The sequence below is a fragment of the Tympanuchus pallidicinctus genome, unplaced genomic scaffold (genome assembly GCF_026119805.1).
Source record: "Tympanuchus pallidicinctus isolate F22 unplaced genomic scaffold, pur_lepc_1.0 scaffold14, whole genome shotgun sequence".
Classification (NCBI taxonomy): Eukaryota; Metazoa; Chordata; class Aves; order Galliformes; family Phasianidae; genus Tympanuchus; species Tympanuchus pallidicinctus.
The window spans coordinates 10569488-10590211 of NW_026294659.1; the positions used below are offsets into that span (position 1 = coordinate 10569488).

Below are 20724 nucleotides of genomic sequence, written 5' to 3' on the forward strand. Positions count from 1 at the left end.
TGGGTGGCTTTCAAGAGCCATCCAAGTTGGGTTCAGAAACTTCATCAAGAGAACAGAAGGCATAGGAATCAGAAGTCTACATTATATCTCGAGTAAACTGCAGGAACCACACAGCTGAACCAGCATTTGTGTGAGGGAAAGTAGTACCTGAGGGGTGAGGCATAGCTGAAGGAGAAGATTGCCATTTAAGTCTCAGGGAGAGAATGCTTTAGCAAAGCACGCTGCCCCATAGAATTATCTGGACAACCAGACCTTTCCCTTTCTGTTCAAAATCAACACAATTTAAGATGCACAGACACTGTAGTCAGACTTGTAAAACAGAGCTGAAGTATCTAGTGTGGGGCCAGGCTAAGAAATCAGGAAGCTGATACATTTCCAAACATCATTTAGACTCTTTCTGACTATGAGAGAAATCCTGTAGTTTTTACCTGAAGACTCATTTTCATTTTTTTCAAATATGCCTTTTGATTTTTGCCATGAGTAACCATGTGTGCCTTGTTCAACATTTCTTTGCCTTTTGTAAGCATCAGAAGTATCAAAATATGGTTTTATAGTGGACTTTTGGGTATTTGGTTTTGAAGATTATCCCCACCTTTTCTTAAGCATTAATATGAAGATTGCCCGACAAAGCCAAGAGAAGAATTTGTAGTTTGATTCATTGTTTAGTAACCATTTCTAGCTATTTACTGACATATTTGCCTTATGACTTCTGATTTCTGTTATATTCCTTCTGTGAATTTATTTGATTCAATAGTTCAATTAGATTATGTGAAATCCACTTCACCTTTGTGTCTGGCAACAGGCTGTGATCACAAGGCGATGATTTCATTAGAGGAATCAAGCAAAAGTGGAAGGAATGTAGGGTGTGAGAGGGGAAAAAAAACATTTGTTGAAACACAAATGTCTTCTGGGAAACCTATTTGAGCAATTATAACTCTTGCACTGTGACAGTGAAGGGATGTGAAAATAAATACCAGCTGGGTTTTTCTTTCACTATAAATATTTCCTTTATTTCCCTAAATTATCATTCCTTAGATAGTTGTGTAGCACTCCTTGTGTGCTTAGATCACACAAGACTTTGGTGCAGTTATTTGGTGAGCAAAGGCATCGCTGAAGTTTCAGATAATTACTGAATTTTTCTACACACAATTAACAGTAGAGACGGTGCTTTTTTGGATGCTGGAAATTGGAAGAGTAGAAAAAGAATGCACATAAGTTTTTACATAAAGTAATCTGGTAATAATGCTTGGCTCATGCTCCCACCTCTCACCTATTGATGTTCAAACTATGTATGACATGTGAGAATAACTGACAGCATTGAAATGAATACTGGTGTCTAATGAGCTCATCAGGGCTCATCGTGCATGTATTTGAAAAGGGCTCATCGTGCATGTATTTGAAATTTTAATCTGAGCCCCTTGGTTTCTAACTTCTTGATATACCTGCTTGTTTGCCTGCAGCTCTATGATGTTGAAAACTGCCTATCTCCAAGCCATCTCTAGAAAACAGAGTTCTTTCCATGCCTACAAACTTCTCTGCAACATGTGCCTGTGGGAGTACTTGACCCCACTTCTGATTGACCACCATCCTCCTCCAGAATCTGGCTCACAAGGCTGGTATCTCTTCCCCATGTTCCCTCATATGCAATGCATACCCATCATAAGAAGGCAGTGGAAGAGGAATTTGGTTTTGCCCTACCAGCCCCAGTAACCTCTGAGCGGAACACAGGGCAGCTGCTCTCCCTGGTAGCCCTTGGGAATCTCTTTCTTCATCATTTCCTGCAGACAGACAGGATGGTGCTGGACAGATGGAGCAAATCCTGAGCTTGGACAAGACTTCCCATCCTTGCCAAAGGACCTCCAACAGACATTGCTGTGCAGGGAAACAACTCTAAGAAGGGACTGAGCATGCCAATGCTGCCAAGGAGTAGAAACTGCTCTGAAATTGAATTCTTACACAGCAAGGATGCTCCTGACATCTCCATTTGGAGATTCTTTGGATTTCTATCCAAAGAATGGCTCATCCAGATGTAGGTGGACATATGGCCCAGCCATGAGCTGTGCATTCCCCAGTGGTTGCCATCTGGGTGGTGAGTCCACCAGGACCCCAGGTAACAGATCTTTAAATAAACTGAAACTTGAAACAACCTCTGTGGTCCAGGGGATAATACTGGGGTTCAAACTCTGCCTTAAACCTTATATGGGCACATCCATATTTCCCAACTATCTTTAAAAGGAATAAACGATACTTGGTGGTCTGTAGATGAAAATAAATCCTAGATTTGGTCATTATTTCAGTAGCTCTGGCTCTACACGTCAATAGATTAAGAAAAGACTCCATTTAGTATGCATCATTTTATTTCTTGTTTAGTTTTTAGTGTTTGAATAATGGCTTTTGTGACAGATGTAATGTGTCACATGTACATGCTTTTAGAGGGGAATAATGCCTCATGACCTTACACTTCTCAAGAGTCCCTCAACCACTCAACTGTGAAGCTGTATACTGCAAATAATCTTTTCAGCTGGCGCTGGGTAATCCCAGGGGTACATTTTGCATTAGGTTCACTTTTCAGTGATTTATTTGTAATTTCTGCTAAACCACAGGTTAAAGCTATCCAGCACTTGGCTGATAAATCAGCAGTGGGTAGCCCTTGCCAACGACACAGTTTGCGTGAAGGCTGATGTAGCCTGGAGTCTGAGAATACAGACAAGTGAAGATGTTGTATGTGAGAACCAATGCCCATGATCTGTCTGGAAGCTAGCTTCCAGTGCACAGTGCTGCTGCCCCTCCAGCGTTCTATGTTGAGCTGTTACTGCTTGGGGCCCAAAGTAAATCATGAGCTGGGCCTGAAAAAGGAGAAACTGGCAAAAATATCCTTTCAGCAAAAAAGAAAGGTTGCTTAAAACCAAGTCCACGTGCTTTTGCCATTGCCACAGATTGGTACCAGAACCATTCAGGCCCCAGGAGATATTCCTCGTTATCTCTCAGCTCTATCCATCCCAGTTAGTTGTGTCCTGGGACTGTCGGCCTCATCTCCAGTCACTTCTTGGGAGCCCTCCCCAGCAGCAGCATCCCGGTCCTGCAGCACTGCAGCAGGCGCGTCCCTAGGAGTTGCATTCCTCGCAGTGGCAGGAGAGGATGTAGCGGTATGTGGCGGTGAGCCTCATGCCACCTGAGCAGCGCAGCCGCATGGCCTTCAGCTTAGAGGTCTGGGGCCGGCAGCAGTGGCAAGTGGAGCGGAAAGGCTGCTTTAGGACAGTGCTGAAGGACACCATTGGCTCCGAGCGCGATGTCTGGCTGCAACGTCCTTCACAGCGAGCCAGCAGCACCATCTGTGAAGGAAGAGAGATGGGTTAGGAATGTTCTTCCAGTCTGGCTGACCTGTCATCACCGACCACATCTCTCCACCCATGGCACCCCCACCCATCCCTCTGCAGTACAGTTTGTCCAAGAAAGCGAAGGAGGTAATGAGGGCAGAGAAAAATTGAGTCTTTCCTATGGTCCCAGACACCATTACTAGTAACAAATATTGGGCCTGGTTCTCTGACAGCTGACCTTGGGCTCAAAACATTTGCAGCCAGCCCTGTTTTCCAGGCACAGTGACTGCAAGCATGGCTTGCTGGCCTTGGGTTTATGGCATCTAAGCCATTAAATCATCAGCCAGCCTAGTGCTTTGGTTGGGTATTTTCCAGTGTTTTGAGTTTAGGTACTAGTGATCAGCAGAACTGGTCATCAGGGTCAGTAAATTTCTCAATTGCTTAGAAATATAAACGGGTAAATTAGAAATATAAAGAAGCTTAGTTTATTGCTTCTAAAGAATTATGCTTCTGGCACTGTCTTCTGCACAGATCACCTTGAGTGTGTGTTTGCAATTATATGTGTAAATGTGTTATTACATCAGTTGTATTTGTGTAAAATGCACTGCATAACACAAGGCAGAGAAAACATAGACGAGCATGAACTGCTTGCAAAGTATGGGGGTTCCTTAGTAAGATCTTCTGAAAGCCAAATAGGCTCCATGATTCTTCTCCTGGATGCACCAACTGAGCTATGACCAGAATAGGTCAACTTGCACAATGAGAGGAGCTAAAGAATGAAATCCCATGGGAATCCAGTGTTTCTGTTCCCAAAAATCCCTTGTTGATAAGTGGAGATGGCTGCAGTCTCCAAAGCTCCACATAAAACATGGAAAGGACCTTCTACAGATGAGATGATCATCTGGTTAGAAGCAGCTATTACCACCTTGTAGAGCAAAGTTTAGTACAATTTTAAGCAAATTCTTACACTTTTATGGGGAATTAAATATGCTACCTAGCTCTTCAGAAGAGTATAGTTAGTATTAAGACTGTATAAAATAGAATTATATACCTCTAAAATAATCTGAGATAATCTAGTCCAACTGTCCACCTAACATGAATATTGCCCACTAAACCACATCTCCCAGTGACACAACCACATGTTTCTTGAACACTTTAAGGCACAGTGACTCCAACACCTTTATGGGCAGCCTGTGGCAGCAAAGTTACACAGAGTTGGTCTTCTATTTTATTTTTGGATTATAGTGTACATTTTTTGAAATGGCACTACACCATGCATACCAAGCCAAACTTGCAGGAGAAATCGATTCATATTTTCCATTTTTGATGGCTTTCTAAACTTCTGAACTAACCTGAAGCCCTCAGCAAAATTTAACCCCCTCCTCATAAATCCCAAAGAGCACCAGCAGATTTTGACAGGTGTGCAAATGAGCTAGAAATAGCATCTACTTTAAAAGCTTTGCTTTGCCATTTAATCAATAGCACCAGCTGTTTATTGCATCACATACTATAGTGCAATAGAGATTATCGCCTAAATTACTAGTAATGATATGATGGCATGGCACAGTAATACAGTAAGTGTATATATAGTAAAAATGTGTGGGTATTTTATAACCTGATATCTGTGCCTCCTGGCTCCCCTGCTCCCCCGCGCATAGTAGCCTGTTCATGTCACCTTGTGATGCTATTCACGGAAATATAGAGCAATGCTAGACAAGAGCAGTGGGGGTCCTGCGTGCTTGTTTGAGCAGTTAGAAAAGTATGTTTTTTTTCCACTCCAAGTCAGTAATCTCATATCCATCTGACAGCTACAGAACAACCACATTCTGGAAATTTAGAACTTTTTAATTGGTTTGTTACTCTTAGTATTAGTATCCTCGTTTTCTACACTCTTTGAGAATGTGTTGAGGCCTGAGCGGATGTGCTGAATGCATGAGCAAAGGCTTGCATACAGCTTTCATGGCCTGGCTGCAATCAGGAATGGTAATCCTCAAGAGCCACCTCTTGAGCAAATGCATTCCAATGTTTGCTAAACTTTTATACACCTGATGCTCGTCTCACTGGCCCAGATTCTTTACCGCTAAGCTATCAGCAACAGCGTGCCTCTGGTACATCTGGAGGAAGCAGTTGTGACAGCTGATACCATAATTTATGAGGATCTGATTGTGATTGCAAGGCACTGGGGAAATGGCCTCAAGTTACACCAGGGGAGGTTTAGGTAGGATATCAGGAAGAACTTCTTTACAGAAAGGGTTTTTAAGCACTGGAATAGGCTCCCCAGGGAGGTAATTGAGTGACCATCCCTGGATGTGTTTAAAAAGCCTTTGAATGTGGTGCTCAGGGACATGATTTAGTGGTGGGCTGTTAGGGTAGTATGGTTAGGTTGTGTTTGGACTTGATGGTCTTCAAGATCTTTTCCAATCTGAGCAATTCTATGATTCAGTCCAACACATCAAAGGTTAGTGACAGAGGTCAGACAAAATCCAATACAGCCAGAAAAGTCAGTACCTCACAAGCTGACACACTTGTATTTCCTTCAATTCAAAGGAAAACACTTGGGCTTTACAGGAGCAAATTACCTTATTTCATCCCTCCTTTGTTTTGTCTATATATTCTGTTACTATAATGGGCTACGTTTCCAAACGCTTTGGAAACCTATTTTCTACATCTGCTTGATGTCACAAGCAAGAGGGATTTTAATGGTTAAATTAGACCTGGGGAACTTTTCCAAATGTAGCAAGACTACTTTCCATGTGCATATAACTGGCAGCGTCTCCACAGAAAAATATGGTAAATGTAATCCTTGTTTAACCAAGATGGACAGTAAAAGTAATACATCTTGCAATTTCTGAAGTCATTTTTAACTTCTGTATTTCTGTGTTGCACTAAAAAGGAAAATGTGCAGAGTGAAAAAAGATGGCTTGGTGAAACCAATGCATCACTCAAAAAAAGGGCAAAATCTCTGACAGAAATTCAGTCCTAGCTCCAAAATGGAAACATAGTGGAAACAAGAAGTACTGCAATTCTCATAGCTACTCCAGCAGAACCTTCCTTTTTTTGACTTATGTTTTATTACAGTATATACAGGAGCAGATATCACATCTACTTTTCATTAGCAAGTCTAATATTGATCTGTGTTTACAGATCTGTGCTAGATCCAGAACAGAAGCCATCTGTCTATCAGAATGATTCAGATCCCTGAGACCTTAACAAAGAAAGAGCTTAACTTGACAAATGGAGAGATAATAATATTTTCAAACATGATTTCCTTCAAAGGCCTCATTTAAAAAAAATGTTATGGACATTTCTGCTGTTAGTTACAGATGTTTATGTCAATAGTATTTTTTATCAAAGCTCTGTTTTAAAAGAATATGTTTTTCATTAGATTGCTTTTCGTGTTCTCATTTTCATCATTCCCAGTCTTATATGCTTAATTATTTTTCTCTGCCCATAGGAATGATAAGAAAACAAGTTGGTGGTGGGATTCTTTCCTTATTTCCTTCCCTCCTTCTCTTCCTTCCTTCCTTCTTGCCTCTCATTCTTTTTTCTATGTGATGCCTGTAGCAGCAAGGCTTTTAACATAAACCTGGAGTGCATCGATGATGATGATGGAGGAAGGAAAGCAACCACAGAGTGAAAGGGTTTTGTTCGGGTTTACAGGAGCATGGACATCCAAGCCATTGTGCAAAAGACCAACAGAATCCTAGAAAGGTGCAATTGCAGTTCTTGGTCATGTGAACTCAGGATTCACCTCATACTCTGATCCTAAAAGCCTCCACCATGAGACACGGATGAGGCACCAAAGCCCAAGAGTTGCGTAGCAAGCAATATCCTCAGCACTTAAAAAACAAACAAAAAAAGCAGCAGAATGAGGCAGGTGGCTCTGGAGATGCAGAAGCATGTGAATCTGTGAAGCTGGGAGTAGAAAGGCATCAGGAAATGCTGGCAACCATGGTGGCTGCTGGAGAGCTGTCAATGATGTAGGGCTAAGCAGAGGCAAAGCCATGCTGTGGGAATTCAATGCAGCCAAGGAATGGTGAATGGGTGGGTAACAGCCCACAAGAGGAGACTGGGACACGGGAGCCTTTGGCCCTGGTCTGGAGAAGCCCCATCCCTCTTGCTCCAGAGCTGAATGGACAGAGGTCAGGCTAGGACCCATTGCACTCATCCTCTTGTTGGAAGCAGTGTGCTGGGGCCATTATAATTTCTGTAATGCTGGATGCTTTCCATATGGGAGGAAAATCTAGTGTGGGCTAAAATCAGAGAAAAAACCCTCTTCTGAATCTCAAGTAATATATGCTTTTGTTGTTTGAATTCAAGAGCAGTCGGACAAAAACCTCTGATCTCATGCTGCTGTGGATCAGAAGTAAATATTTACATAGCATGTTAGGCAGCGCTGGTATGAGACCAATGTTACAGAGACTCAAGCTTGGCTGTCCCACTTGCCCATTTTGGAAGCTGTTGGCTTCCCCAGCAAGCAGAAGGATAGCAAGACATGCAGATTAATCATATAACCATAGAATCACAGAATGGGTTGGAGGGACCGTAAAGTGCACCTTGCCACAATCCCCTGCTGTGGGCAGGGCTGCCACCCACCAGACCAGGCTGCAAAGGACCCATTCATCCTGGCCTTGAGCAACTCCAGGATGGAGCCCAGCCTCTGCAGCTGCCTTTTCCTGCAGTCCTTGAGCATTAAGATGGGATGATCCTCTTCTTTCTGTGCTTTATTTTACACTTTCTGGCCTGCTACTGCTAGCGGTATTACCTTATCCCCGTGCTGAACCTGAGAAGTAAATAATTCATTCTATGTACAAAGACATCCAGGTGGTGAAAGAGTCAGCCAACATGGCTCCCCTTGACTCACAAATGCTCCCAGGTTCACTGTGGATGGGCTTTGCTCCTATACCACAGCCAGCCTTTCTTTCCTAAAACTCCCACCAACTGCTCTGTTACATGTTGCAGCTGGTACAAGTGCTGCATGGGCTGCTGTCCCTCTTCATTAACTCCAGGAACTGGGTGTGTGAGGTAAATCCCTTTCTGAGGAACAGTAGAATGGCCAGTGTGAAGACCGCATATATACTGTCTTTGTTTGTAGCAAATGATGACAAGATAAATAGGACCAGCAAGGATTTTTGCATTGTTTCTCCTAATTCTTTTTCTCTATACAATGAAATAAATGACTGTAGGCTACATATGTGGACTCCCAGACTTCTTTGACACTAGATTTTTCAGGCTTGAAATCTCAAAGGAAGGCTCCAATTAAAATTAATTTACAGGAGGGGCTAACTGGGATAGAATCACAGAATGGTTTGCATTGGAAGGGAGTTCAAAGCCCACCTATCCCAACCCCTGCCAGGGTCAGGGCTGCACCCCACCAGCTCAGGCTGCCCAGGGCCCCATTCAACCCAGGTTTGAGCGCTTCCAGGGATAGGGCACCACAGCTTCTCCACAGTAACCTACTCTTCTGAACTCGCTCATCTCCTTGGTGTTGGCAGCTGATTCCTGAGAGTGCTCCTTTGAATCACCTCATTTACTGCATGTTAGTCTGACCATCACCATGTATTTCTCCTTCTGAAGAAGAAAGAATCAAGAGACTTCCTCTCCAGCTGATGTGTACACTCAGATGCCTCTACCTCTGTATATATCTGTGATTGGGTTGCAGGAATTTATGCAGAGGAACTCACACAAAATGACTTATTTTAACACTTCTCCTGCAGGAGAGCAGAACCCTTACCTTTGAGCTGCACTTGTACAGGGGATGGCTGATGGAGTCCACATAATGATGCCTCATGCAGCGGCTGGGATCGGTGTCAATCATAAAGGAACTGTCTGGTTTGCTGTCCGTGTCTCCCATCATTGCCAGGAGCGAGAGCATGGAAATTGAAGCTGCAAGTACATGACTTCCCATTGTTGAGGAACTTCGCTGTGATAACAGCAGAGGGAGGTAGAGGATTAAAAAAACACCGAATACTGTGAGCCAGTTCCTCTCCAGGAAAGTAAAAAGTCTGGTTTAAGTCTCTTAGTTGTCATTCTTCCTCTGGAGTTAGAGTTTGCTGAGATTGTAATCCATCAGAGAATCTCCCGTATAGCTGGAATAAAAACACCATAAATCACGATCCTGACCAAAAACAGCTCTGAAGAAAAACAGACATAAATAATAATAAGGCTCATAGGATTTTTGCTTGCCAAAATACACTCTCAGAGGGAGCATCACTCCCACAGTAGGTATGGCACGCGACATTAGGAAGGAGATGTGTTACTTTAAGCATTTCTCCATCATTTTTTTTTACCACAGAGACTCTTTTAACTTTTCATATTACAAGTGTTGCAGCACCCATCTTGTTCACTCAGCAGTGTCCCTAATGGGTTCCCCTCAAAACTGGTGATGGATAACACATCAGAACTTGCTGCAAATGGGAAGGACAGCATATTCACTTGAACTGTCAAAAAGCACACTTAGAGACAGGGTCAGGCTGCCTTCTGCCTTACCAGAGGGAATTTCCCAGGCAGCAAATGGAGAGGAGGAAGACAGGTGGCGCTCCCGCAGGGACAAGGGAAACAACTGGATCCTGTCTGGGCACAAGCAGTGCAGTCCCTGTTAATTAAAGAATAGGATCTGAAAAACACATAGTATTCCATAATATCCAAGTGCATCCCAGCTGTGAAGTGGGGAAAAGATAGATCTACAGGTGGAGTCACAGAGTTTGCCATTCAGTCATCTGGGTTTGTAGCATGTTGGAGACCAGGAGGGATCCCTCAAAACCTGGCTCAAAACAACCCTGAAAAGCCCTTCAGAAGAACATCTCGTTGAGCTGCCCACAGCTGTAGTCTTAAATGGATGATTTAATTTTGCTTTTACTACACAGAGCTACAGTGTGGAAGAGCTGTGAATTATCCTGCTGAAGCAAAGAGCAGTTTTCAGTACAGCTTAAAGTTCGAGGACTTTAAGAGAACTATGACAAAAAAGTTCACTGCTCATGCAGAAATGCTCCCCGAAGCTTCTTGCCTATTTAAAGAAATGCCACATTCCCTTTATTGCACAAGCCTCATTCAAAACAGCTTTGTGCTTTGCTGACAATACACTAAGATGACAGATACTCATCTCTTGAACAGCCTGAAACAGCGAGGCCTCCCCACCAGAGTGCTCAGTGATTTGTATACTGCTTTATAGCTTGCTCCAACCCTTTTGCAAGAGGAGCACATAAGAAGCAGTAAACACTTCCAGAATTTGTCCAAGCTGAGAGTCGGGACTTGTCAGGCAAGGTCTCATGCTGGGAAGAAATATACTTAATTAGAGATGATCTGTGTGTTAGACATTTATGAAAGCCTTTTTTGGGTTCAAACTATTGTTCGTATGCCTAAATAGAAAAGGATAATTTATGTGTCTATAATTTATTTAACTATATATATTTTTTCCCCAGCGTCTGATGTATTACCTATTGTACTTAGCCATAGAAGTCATAGAAGCCTTTTCTGTAAGCAAACATAGTGGATGTGGCACTGAAAAAAATGCCATGTCTTTTCAGTACGAGGAGCTTAAGCAACACTAAACACAGAATCTCAGATACGTTTGTGCACACTCTCCGTCACCTCAACAAATATTCCTCCAAACATTTCAGCAAGACAAGAGGGAAATCTCTCTCTCATGGGAGCTGGGACAGAGCCCTCCACAGAAGCAAGACTGTGGTTCACAGAGATGTTGTCCAAGCATTAGCTAACAGGAGGAGTGATGCACTTTTTTTGTGTTTAACCTTTTACCTACTTTCCCATTCTTCTTTCTAAAGAGGCTGACCAAAACACTCTGCTTGGCAAGGTCTCTCTCCAGCATAGCTTACCAGTATTACACACCCAGCAACTCCTTCTCTGTCCAAGAAAGTTTACTTGATATTGGATGGTCTCATCTCATTTACTGCTATATCCAGGGATCCCCATTTCCCACTCTCTCTGTCCCAATCTTTTTTTTTTCTCTATCTTTCTATGGTTTTGATCAGTATGATTTAATACAGTGAGAGAAATCTGGTCCTGGCTCAGTTTTCAAAGGCTTATCTCTCTAGTTTGCTTCAGGAAATAATTGAATGACACAGAGTCTGCCTCACAAAAACACTGTGAGAAAGTTGAGAAGAAGGAGGGGAAAATGTGAGAAAAGGAAAGTGTCTGTACCTTCTTTAGGATAAGCACAGCACAAAATCTGCACAAAAAGTCTTAGTAGACTCACAGCCTTTTAAAATTTCCCTGACACTTTCCTGGCAAAGAAATGAAGTGTAACTCGGTAATAAAACTCCAATAGAACACAAGCGGAGTGTTATATTTGTTGGTAAAAAGAGACCATCTTTCTGTCTTTTGTGACCCATCTTTTGTGAAAAAGCTGTGATTTGTTGCTGATGGACATACTGGCAAAATGAGCGTGCTGGAATTGATGATGGGACTGCAGAGAACACTGGGATATTTGCACCTCCAGTATCTACTGTCATGCTTATGTCAGTTGTGCACATATATTTCTCAAGTACATATACCATATACTATTGAGCTATGTAGAAAAATATATATCTCTCACAGGAATATTTAGACATACAGAAGTTAGTGTATATTTGGACCAGAAGTCAAATATTTTTTAGATTGGTTCTAAAAGGTGTAAATATTTTCACTCAGATACATCACCATGGCATGACATTCCCACTTCCAGCTAAAACTGTGCAATGGGATATCATTTCAAATTAGCACCCAGATTTTATTTAAAACAAAACAAAACATTCTTTTTTGAAACACTGTCTGAAATTACAAAATACTACACATTACGTGGCATCAGGAATTACATCTGTCTGTCCATCTGTCTCAAAGCAGAAGTACACTTCTAAACATTAATTGTTGTAGATGCACTTAAAGATGATATTTTGTGTTCTACATCATTTAGAACATACCACATTTTTGGTCAAAATCAACAATTTCAGATCAATTTTTTTTGTTTAATTTTATTTGAGCTGCCTTTCTCCTACTTTGTTCTTACCTGAAAAACTGTGGTGAGCAGTTAATCTGCCAAGCTAAGAAAGAGGAAGGTGAAATGCTTCTGTTTTACAGCATCCCATAAAGAAGAAGATACAGTGGTGACTACATATTCCTAGGATGAAAATTTTTGGTTTGCTCTAGGATCAAAACAAAAATTCCATCATCTGGAATTATTTAGTCAGTTGCTTTGGGAGAACATAAACAGAAATTCTCTATTACTATGTATCTTGGAAAAAATCAAGAAATGAGGAATTCTCCAAAGATCTATTGGATCTGCTCAGCTTTTACCCTGAAATACAGGAAGGGAACAATGAAAAACCTTATTTCTGGTGTACTTCCATTTAGCTGTTCCCTGCTTATGAGCCTGTGAATTAGGCATGCACGTATATTCAGCTTGGCCTTCATTTGGAGAGTATTTTTTGTTCTTCTTATGATGATGATGCAGTTCAATTCACTCAACGTCTTTCATGTTCCAGAGGCTGCCAAAATCCAGTTGGAGCAGCAGTGTGTATATATAACTAAGCCCAGCCTTGCATGTTGTGCATATTTAGTAAACACAATTACTTGGAACCTGCCAATGTGGTTCCCTCATTCTCAATTAGTTATGTAAACAGAGAAATTATAAGACCACTCAGTTTCTCCAAAATCCAGCCCTAAAAAACCGTTACTAAATATGTTTGTGTTTAGATTACTGCTGCTGTTCTGAGAAAAATGCCACAGAAATCTTTATGAGGGTAAAGTGGATTTTCTGATAACTGTATCATACCTGGAAAAAATTAGATTGGAAGAGTTGATATTTGGGACATTTGCACTCTGCTAAAATCTGAACTGGAATTGTGCTATGTGGTGGTCAGCAGGGCAAGGGAAGTGATTGCATGTCTCTGTCCTCGTAAGATCCCACTTGGAGTACTGAGCCTGGGCCTGAGGTCCCCAGCACAAGAAGGAGTGGAGCTAGTGGAGATACTTACAGTGGGCCTAGAGGAAAACTGGGGAAGGAGTATCTGTCAGGGTATGCAGTGCTAGGAAAAGACATGATGGCGTTAATTGAAAAGAAGGTGCGTTCAGATTAGACGTTAGGCAGAAATCCTTTACCCAGATAGTGATGAAGTCCTGGCACAGGCTGTCCAGAGAAGCTCTGGGTGCCTCATCCCTGGAGGCATTCCGGAGGCAGCCTGGTCTAGTGGAAGTTGTCCCTTGCCATGGCAGAAGAGTTGGAACTGGGTGGTCTTTAAGGTCCCTTCCAACCCAAACCATTCTATGATTCTACTGTTAGGATTTGTTCTGCAGAGTTAAGCTCTCCACTGCCATGAGAAGGGCCATGAAAAAAGATGGGGATGGGAGGTGGGGATGAGCAAGCAGTGTACGGCAGCCACATTACATGATCTGCTTCCGGGCCTCCTCCAGGCTCCACAGCATTTTGATGGCTTCCAGGCAATGTCACCTTCCACACGTTGCCCAGGAGAACTGCTTGGGTAATATCATTGTGGGACAAAACCATAGAGGTCACCATTTGAGCAATTTAATAGACCAGTTTATCTCATAGTAGAGACAACCTAACATGCTCTGCCTGATCCTGCTTGCTGTCAGCTCAGAAATTTTATAAGATCCTGTGTATGCTTTGGTTTTGTTAATAAATATGCTTTTCCTCTCGTTATGTTATTTTACTGCAGCCATTTTGTGCTGATGAGGTAGTTGGCCTGCCATATGTGCATTCAAAATACTTTTGTATTTTGTGACCACTGCATTGTTAGATAAATATCTCCACGCAGCACTTAGACAGATTTCCTCCCTACGTTTTGCCACAGAGGTTGCAAAGGGGTTATGCAGTGGCCTTTGGGACATAGGACTGGGATCCCACAGGGACACTGAGGGCTGAACCTTGAACAAGCCACAGAGATGTGTGTGCCCACAACATAAAAGCAGTGCAGCTCTGTGCAATTCAAGAGACTCCTGGAGATTCCTGACTACCAGCATGAGAAAGGTAGGAAGTAACAAAAAGGAAAATAGAGTAAATCACAGAATCATACAGCGACTTGGGATGGAGGAGAACTCAAGTCCATTCAGTTGCAACTCCCCTGCTATGGGCAGGGTTGCCACCCTCGAGGTCTGGCTGCCCAGGGCCCCATTCAACCTGGCCTTGAACACCTCCAGGGATGGGTCATATATTTCTGAAGAAAAATACCTGTGCTGGTAAGCAGACTGAAAAAGAAAATGAAATAGGAAAACCATGCTAATCCATAAGAAACAATGGTCAGTAATTACAGCACATGCAAAGGAGGAACTCATGGCTGCTGATGACCCTGGGGCAGGGAGATCTGGTGGCTGCTCTGCAGGGCCCCACAAGTGGGGGCACAGTGGGGGGACCAGGAGAATGAGATGGAACAATTCTGGCTGAACAGTACTTAAGCAAGCCAAGTTTCACTCCCCTTTTGAAGTCTCCAAGTGTGTTTTCAGTCCTCCAGGTAGCTGAGAGGGGGGAGAGCTACCAATGCTGCTGGGCAGTTGAAATAACAACATCTAGTGGGTGCTGCGGACTGGCGCCCAGCCAGCAGACAGGCAGGGACAAAAATGGAGAAAGGTTTTTAATACACTTGCAAAGAATAGCTACTAGTAGACAAAAGAGTGCTTGTATTTTTATTCTTTCTTTTTGCTGTCTCTAGGAAACTTTAAATAGATTGATTAGAGGCATGCATAGGATCTGTCTCTAATGAGTCCCAGAGCAGGCAGAACTGTTTAATGGCACAGTGATGCCAGCTTTGGACTCCTTATTCAATCTTGTGTCTTACAGAGCAGTTCTGATCATCAGTTGGAGATGGAAACAGGGAGGAATCCAGCTTTGCTCTTGCTTATTGAAACAGTGCTGAATGGCATTGCCCCTCAGGTTCAGAGCCAAACTATATTCAAAAGGTTCCCATCTCTCCCAGAAGGAAACCAGCAGGTTGGAGGCTGCTGGGCACATGCAAATATTCCCAGCTCAGCATTAGCTATAGGATCTGCTTCAGTAATTACCTCTGTGTTAGTCTTATGACCCAACATAAGTTAAAATGACTCTTGGCCAAATTACAAGTTGCTGAGAGGTCTAGGGCATTCGGGCATGTGTTCTCTTACCTGTTGGAGTGTGCTACAAAACAGTGGATGTTTCTGGTTCTCTGGCTTTCATTATACTGCTCGTCTGATGATTAGAGATTACTTTAATGCATTTACTGAAGAGCTGTAGTTATCACTAGATTCAGGAATGAGGTTCTCATTCTTTAACATTAAGCAAAGACATCGCTACCACCAGGATGAGCAGTGTGCTATGCAACTGGAGATAGCCCATGACTGAAAGAAATATTCCCAGTAGCAAAATCCTCTCTTCTTTTATAGACAGGCAAAATTCAGACTAACATCCATGCACCTCGATTAATTACAGAACCTAAGCATTTGGCTCATGGCAGCAATTTTATGTCATCTAGCAGCATTCCCCTAGGTCCCACTCTCTTTGAGCTGTGCTGCTATGACAGTAATGCGATTGTCACTGCCATGGTATGCTTAACCTTTGCCAAACCAGAGTGGAGGCATTAACTCAGATCTTCAACTCACATGTCTTAAAGGGCAATGTAACCTGTGCTGCCTCCTCTGCTAAACTGAGGTCTGCAGCCCCGTAACAATCAGCATGAAAATGTGACAAGCATGAGCCATAACAGTGATTGATGCAGGTAGAAGAATAACAAAGAGAAGCTGAAGAACAGCAATGCAGTGGAATTCCTGGGTGCACTGTCTCCATGGCATCAGCAGCCAAATGCTGGGATGCCAGAAGAAAGGCTGGAATTGCCCATGGTAAGAGGGATCTCTGTGAAATTCACACAGTGAAATTCCAACAAAGGGGACAAGAACTGTTGGTGTCTGAAAGTGGTAGTGCCACTGCTACCCGGGTAATCGTCTGAATTAGATTATGTGAAAAAAGAAGGAATATATAGACCGCCAGCTGCTCAAAGGCTTACTACAACCTTGCTTTTATTGTTCAGCTAAGTTAGAGGTGGGGCATCAGAAGGATTCCATGCATACCACTGTTGAGAAATTTTAATATGTTCCACACTGACACATATAAAAAGGAAATAACAGCTGATCATATCCAGCAGAGACAGCAGCATCTCTTCATATGCCTGCAAAGAACTGTGGGCAAAATGGGGTGCTCTTGGTCAGAAGCAGACAGCTGAGCTAACCCAGCAGCAATCCAGCATTTCTCTTGCCAAAAGGCTTGCATGAGGGCTGTTCAGCAAGAAACAAGGAAATAGCAGGAAAAAAGGTGAAGTGGGCACAGCTACTCACCCCTATCCCAAGATACCAGGGTGTGGGGAAGGGCAAGGAGTGGAGTTGCTGCATGCTGAACACTGATGAAAAGAAATACGTGGTTACACAACCCGCAGTGATCCAATGGAACAAGATATCACAAGGGCAAAAGTTGAGCAGGGCTCAGTAAAAGGACTCGATATGTATGAGAGGGTTGCAGTCTGAAGGGTTTTATTTTTAAAGAGTTTTGGGAAGGGCTGTAAGCTCTCAGGACTCTGAGAGCTCGGTTGATGGGGCTAGGGAAAAATCCTTCATGGCAGCAAGTTCCCCTGTTGCTGTCTGCCCCAGGGTCTCTGTGCTCTGCTTTGATGTGGCCGCTTCCAGCCACGCTCAAGAGGTGATTACTCAAATAACAGGGCGCTGCAATGCAGGCTCATGTAGCGAAACTTTTCCAAACCTCAGAGACGCAAGTGCCTCCTGGTACTCAGCAGCACATTAGAGGCAGAGGAACTTGTTCTATTTGTAATAGTAGTTGGTAGTTGTAATTACAATAGTATTGTTTGGGAGAAACGGGATCTTTTTAAAATTCTACTTTCCGTTAAACAAGTGATCTTCTAGATTTGTTGCAAAAATGTATGTCTCAGTGACTTCACGCAAGCTCTGCAGCATAAGTCTTCAGCTCCCTCCAAAGTTCAAGAGCAATCTTGCTCACTTCCTAGTGCATCTGTCAGCAGACACACAGGGAAGGGGATAGCAACAGCCCCAGGGAAATGGGGAATGAATTCAACTCCACAAGGGCTCCTTGTCAAAAAAGTCAGCACCAGCCTGGAAGAAGGTGGTTCACCTCCCGACCTGGCAAAAGATACTACAGCACTGGCAACTCAAACAAGCAAAAGCATATATGGGCTGCCTAAGCCTCTATGGCACGTTAGGGATTGTTCTGTTGGGGGCAATGGCTATTGCTGAGAACAGCGCAGTGTGATGGCTACCTGGGGTATTGCTACAGCTAGCTACACAAGGCTGTCTGTAACAAGACAGTAATTAGAATAAGAAGAGGTAGCCTCTAATTATATCCCTTAACTAAATTAAATTTCTTCCTATTTTGTAAGTTGGAAACATCTCCTGTTCCTTCCCCATTTGCTTGTAATTGGAAAATCTTACAGTATATTTTTATAAAACCAGTATTACAAATAAGATTGCATTGCTCCAGCATGAGTAACATCAAGGTACAAGTCACATTGGTAACCTCTGATTCAAGCTGGTAAGTAATTACTCACTAAACAGTTCTATTTAAGTCAAGGGAATTATTCATGTGCATAACTGCTCACAGATATGAATAAGGTCTCACAGTCTGGGCAAAACTGAGCACCATTAGCAATTCAACAAGAAAAAAAAAAAAAAAAAAAGATCCTAAGACATAGATTTTTTTTGGAGGAAGGACAAATAACCACAGCACTGTGATTATTGTATCTGCATTCATTGACCTGCACCAGACATACGGGTTGTTCTAGTAGGAAATAATTTTACAGTGAGGAACTGATTTGGAATGAGTTTGTACCCACTGGTGGTTTTAAATAAGCACTTCATAAAATCATAGAATAACCCAAGTTGGAAAGCACCCATGAGGATCTTAAGTGTGGAGTCCTCGCTTCCCAGTGACTATGATGTTGACTAGGACAGAGTCACAAAACCTTAGAAACTGCAATGTTTAGCAAAGAAAAATTGTTCTTTCATTTCTAAAGAGCGAGTCACTTGTTGTGCCATCAGTCAGAGGTAGAAACAAATAGGATGTATTATGGGGACACGGGGAGAAATTTAAATCAGCTTTAAGGTAGGATAAGAAATCTGCTTGACAGTCACAGAGGAGTCAGTGCACACACACTGCCTTGCAAAATCATATCTGTCACAAGAAAATTATCACCTCAAACACACATTCAGTTTGAGTCATTCTACTGACATTGGAATATCTAGCTAATGCAGCACAAACAGCTGAGACTGCTCCTCACATCACTTGACTTCATTACTTGGGGATGTTTTTTGTTTTGCTACTGAACCCATCAATTTGAACTTTTATAGGTTGAATTCTCTTACCTGAGTCTCAGCAGAGAGATGGGGCTTTCCTCCTCAGCGGGGTTCTCCCTATCCACTCCAGAGGACTGTACTTACACTGCTCTACTGCTTTATCTCTTGGCTCACAACAGCAAAACTCTTCCTTTCTCCCTGAGAGGCAGAGAACAGCCATGCTCGTCCCCTGACACCGCTGCACAGCGACTCGGTGCCCCGGCATGCCGGGATTTCAGGATGCCGAGAGCCTCCCCCTCCCGCAGCGGGCGGCCGGGGGTCCCGCGCAGCATCCTCCCACCCCAGAGACTGCCCGCCCGGCCACACGCACGGCGCGTCGTGCCGAGGGTCGGCTACCTACTAAATATACCCTGCGGGGCTACGGCAAAGGCAAAAGCCACGGCTTCCCTCACAGGCTTCAGCCAATCAAGGATGGGTATGAAACCTAGCCTAATCCGTAGCCAGTGCTGTCCAGTCTGTAGTAAAGCTTCCCAGAAGTTTGGATAAATAATAACGTGCAAATTAAGGGTGCTCCCACAGAGCATGACACGCAAAGCTAGAAATAAATATTGCCTGTTGTTTTTAATTATTCTGAGTGCTCCAGCAGATGATTGGCAAGAGAAGATTGTGCACAAGTAGGAATAAAAGTAAACAGCTCGGTTTTAAAGTAGCAGGCTTGCCTGCATCCATAGCTCCCTACTACAATGGGACAAAGCCAGTGATGGCAATAACAACTGGGGCAGCACCCAGCTCGTCCATTCACTTCAAGCCATACAAACAAGAACCTGGCACACTCACAAAAGTAAAAGTTTAATCAAGTTACTCAGACTGTGCTACCTCTCTGCTTGCTTACAGGCATCTTTCAGGCAGAAGACAGATCTAAAGACAGGATTAGGAGACAGGTAGTAGAGCTTTGCCCAGTCTACAGTATCGCATTTTAATTAAAAGCCAACACACAGAGAACACGTGTTTGTCAGATTAAGTGCTAAATTTAAGCCCATGAAACACTCAAACCTAGAGGAAACTTATTTGTGTGCTTACCTTCAGCGAATGCTCTGCTCCTTCCTTCCTTCCAGCTCTTCAGAGAGCTAAAAAGAGGTCCTGTTGCTTCCAAATGCTTTTGTTCTGCTGTCCCTCTGTCACATGGTTTGCCTTTTATATTTGCAACACACAAAAGTTAGGGCTGTTTAAGAGAGAGGGAGAGAGAGGGAGAGAGAATGTCAAATGGAAAAGTGCCATTGCAGTCATATATCAATCAGGGCAGCGGCAGCAGCAGCTCGCTGGCAAATGGGAATTCCACAGAAATGCAAAGCTCTTGTTATCTGAGAAATCACAAAACGCCACCAGCCAAGCTCCCTTCTGCAGGGACTTCTTATTATTGGCAAGCCAGGGAATAGAAGGAAACGTAGGCTTTTGTTGTTGTTACTGTTTCAGATCTGGAGATATGTATGCAAGGGCACATGTAAGACAATGGAATACAAGTCCTGAATAAAATTCCATTCTAAATAAATGTGCTGTGTACAAGACAAAGCAAACCACAGTGCAGTGAGGTAATTAGAGCTAAGAAAATAATCTGAAAATAATAATTAAAAATTTTTATATGTGTTTGCACTTGTAAAATATCCACAGGGAAACTGCTTTTTCACTGAGTTACTCATTAATCTCTTTTTTTTTTTCCTGAGAATTATTTTTTAGATTTTATGTGAGCTGTGATTGTTCTCAGATATTCCAAATTCAAGCTGTGCTGCTTTACTGCAATTGGTCACCCAAATCATCTGACATTCTTGGGCTTCCCAGTTGAGTAAGCAGACATATTTGTGTGCAAATCTGCAATTCAGGTGCTTCAAATGATCAGCCACAAATTCTGAAATTTCTCTCAAATAGACCCTCATATGCTCTCAAAGGCATGTTTAAGATGTCTAGCTAACATTCTTTCTTTTCTATCCTCTGTGATTGTCAGTGTTTGAAAATGATTTCCTTCAAACCTTTTACATAAATATTGTCTTTTATGCAAAAATGAATGCCCTGGAAGGCTGAAGGCAGACTCCATCCAGTGGAGAAACCTACTTAC

At 42.8% G+C, this 20724-nt stretch overlaps 1 protein-coding gene across 8 annotated transcripts; it reads right to left on the reverse strand.

Annotated features, from left to right (window-relative positions):
- Positions 1 to 2339: 2339 nt before the first annotated feature.
- On the reverse strand, positions 2340 to 20028 carry NDP (norrin cystine knot growth factor NDP). 8 transcript variants are annotated; one of them, XM_052674209.1, is made up of 5 exons: positions 19695 to 20028; positions 18684 to 18812; positions 9807 to 9912; positions 9052 to 9406; positions 2340 to 3332 (listed from the first exon to the last, which is right to left on the reverse strand). In XM_052674209.1, the coding sequence occupies exons 4-5, from the start codon at positions 9223 to 9225 to the stop codon at positions 3105 to 3107; spliced, it is 402 nt and encodes a 133-aa protein (XP_052530169.1). In that variant the 5' UTR covers positions 9226 to 9406; positions 9807 to 9912; positions 18684 to 18812; positions 19695 to 20028; the 3' UTR covers positions 2340 to 3104. The 8 variants fall into 8 exon arrangements, with proteins under 8 accessions (XP_052530169.1, XP_052530170.1, XP_052530173.1 ...); XM_052674210.1 differs by lacking the exon at positions 19695 to 20028 and adding an exon at positions 16632 to 16693 and having other exon boundaries at positions 18684 to 19140; XM_052674213.1 differs by lacking the exon at positions 18684 to 18812 and having other exon boundaries at positions 9807 to 9890.
- Positions 20029 to 20724: the final 696 nt, after the last annotated feature.

Bases quoted from the DNA above. Each gene is read 5' to 3' on its own strand.
- NDP (XM_052674215.1), bottom strand. From the start codon at position 9,225: ATGGGAAGTCATGTACTTGCAGCTTCAATTTCCATGCTCTCGCTCCTG. The intron at 3,333-9,051 runs GTAAGGGTTCTG...CTTCCTTCACAG, and splicing joins TGTACAAGTGCAGCTCAAAG to ATGGTGCTGCTGGCTCGCTG.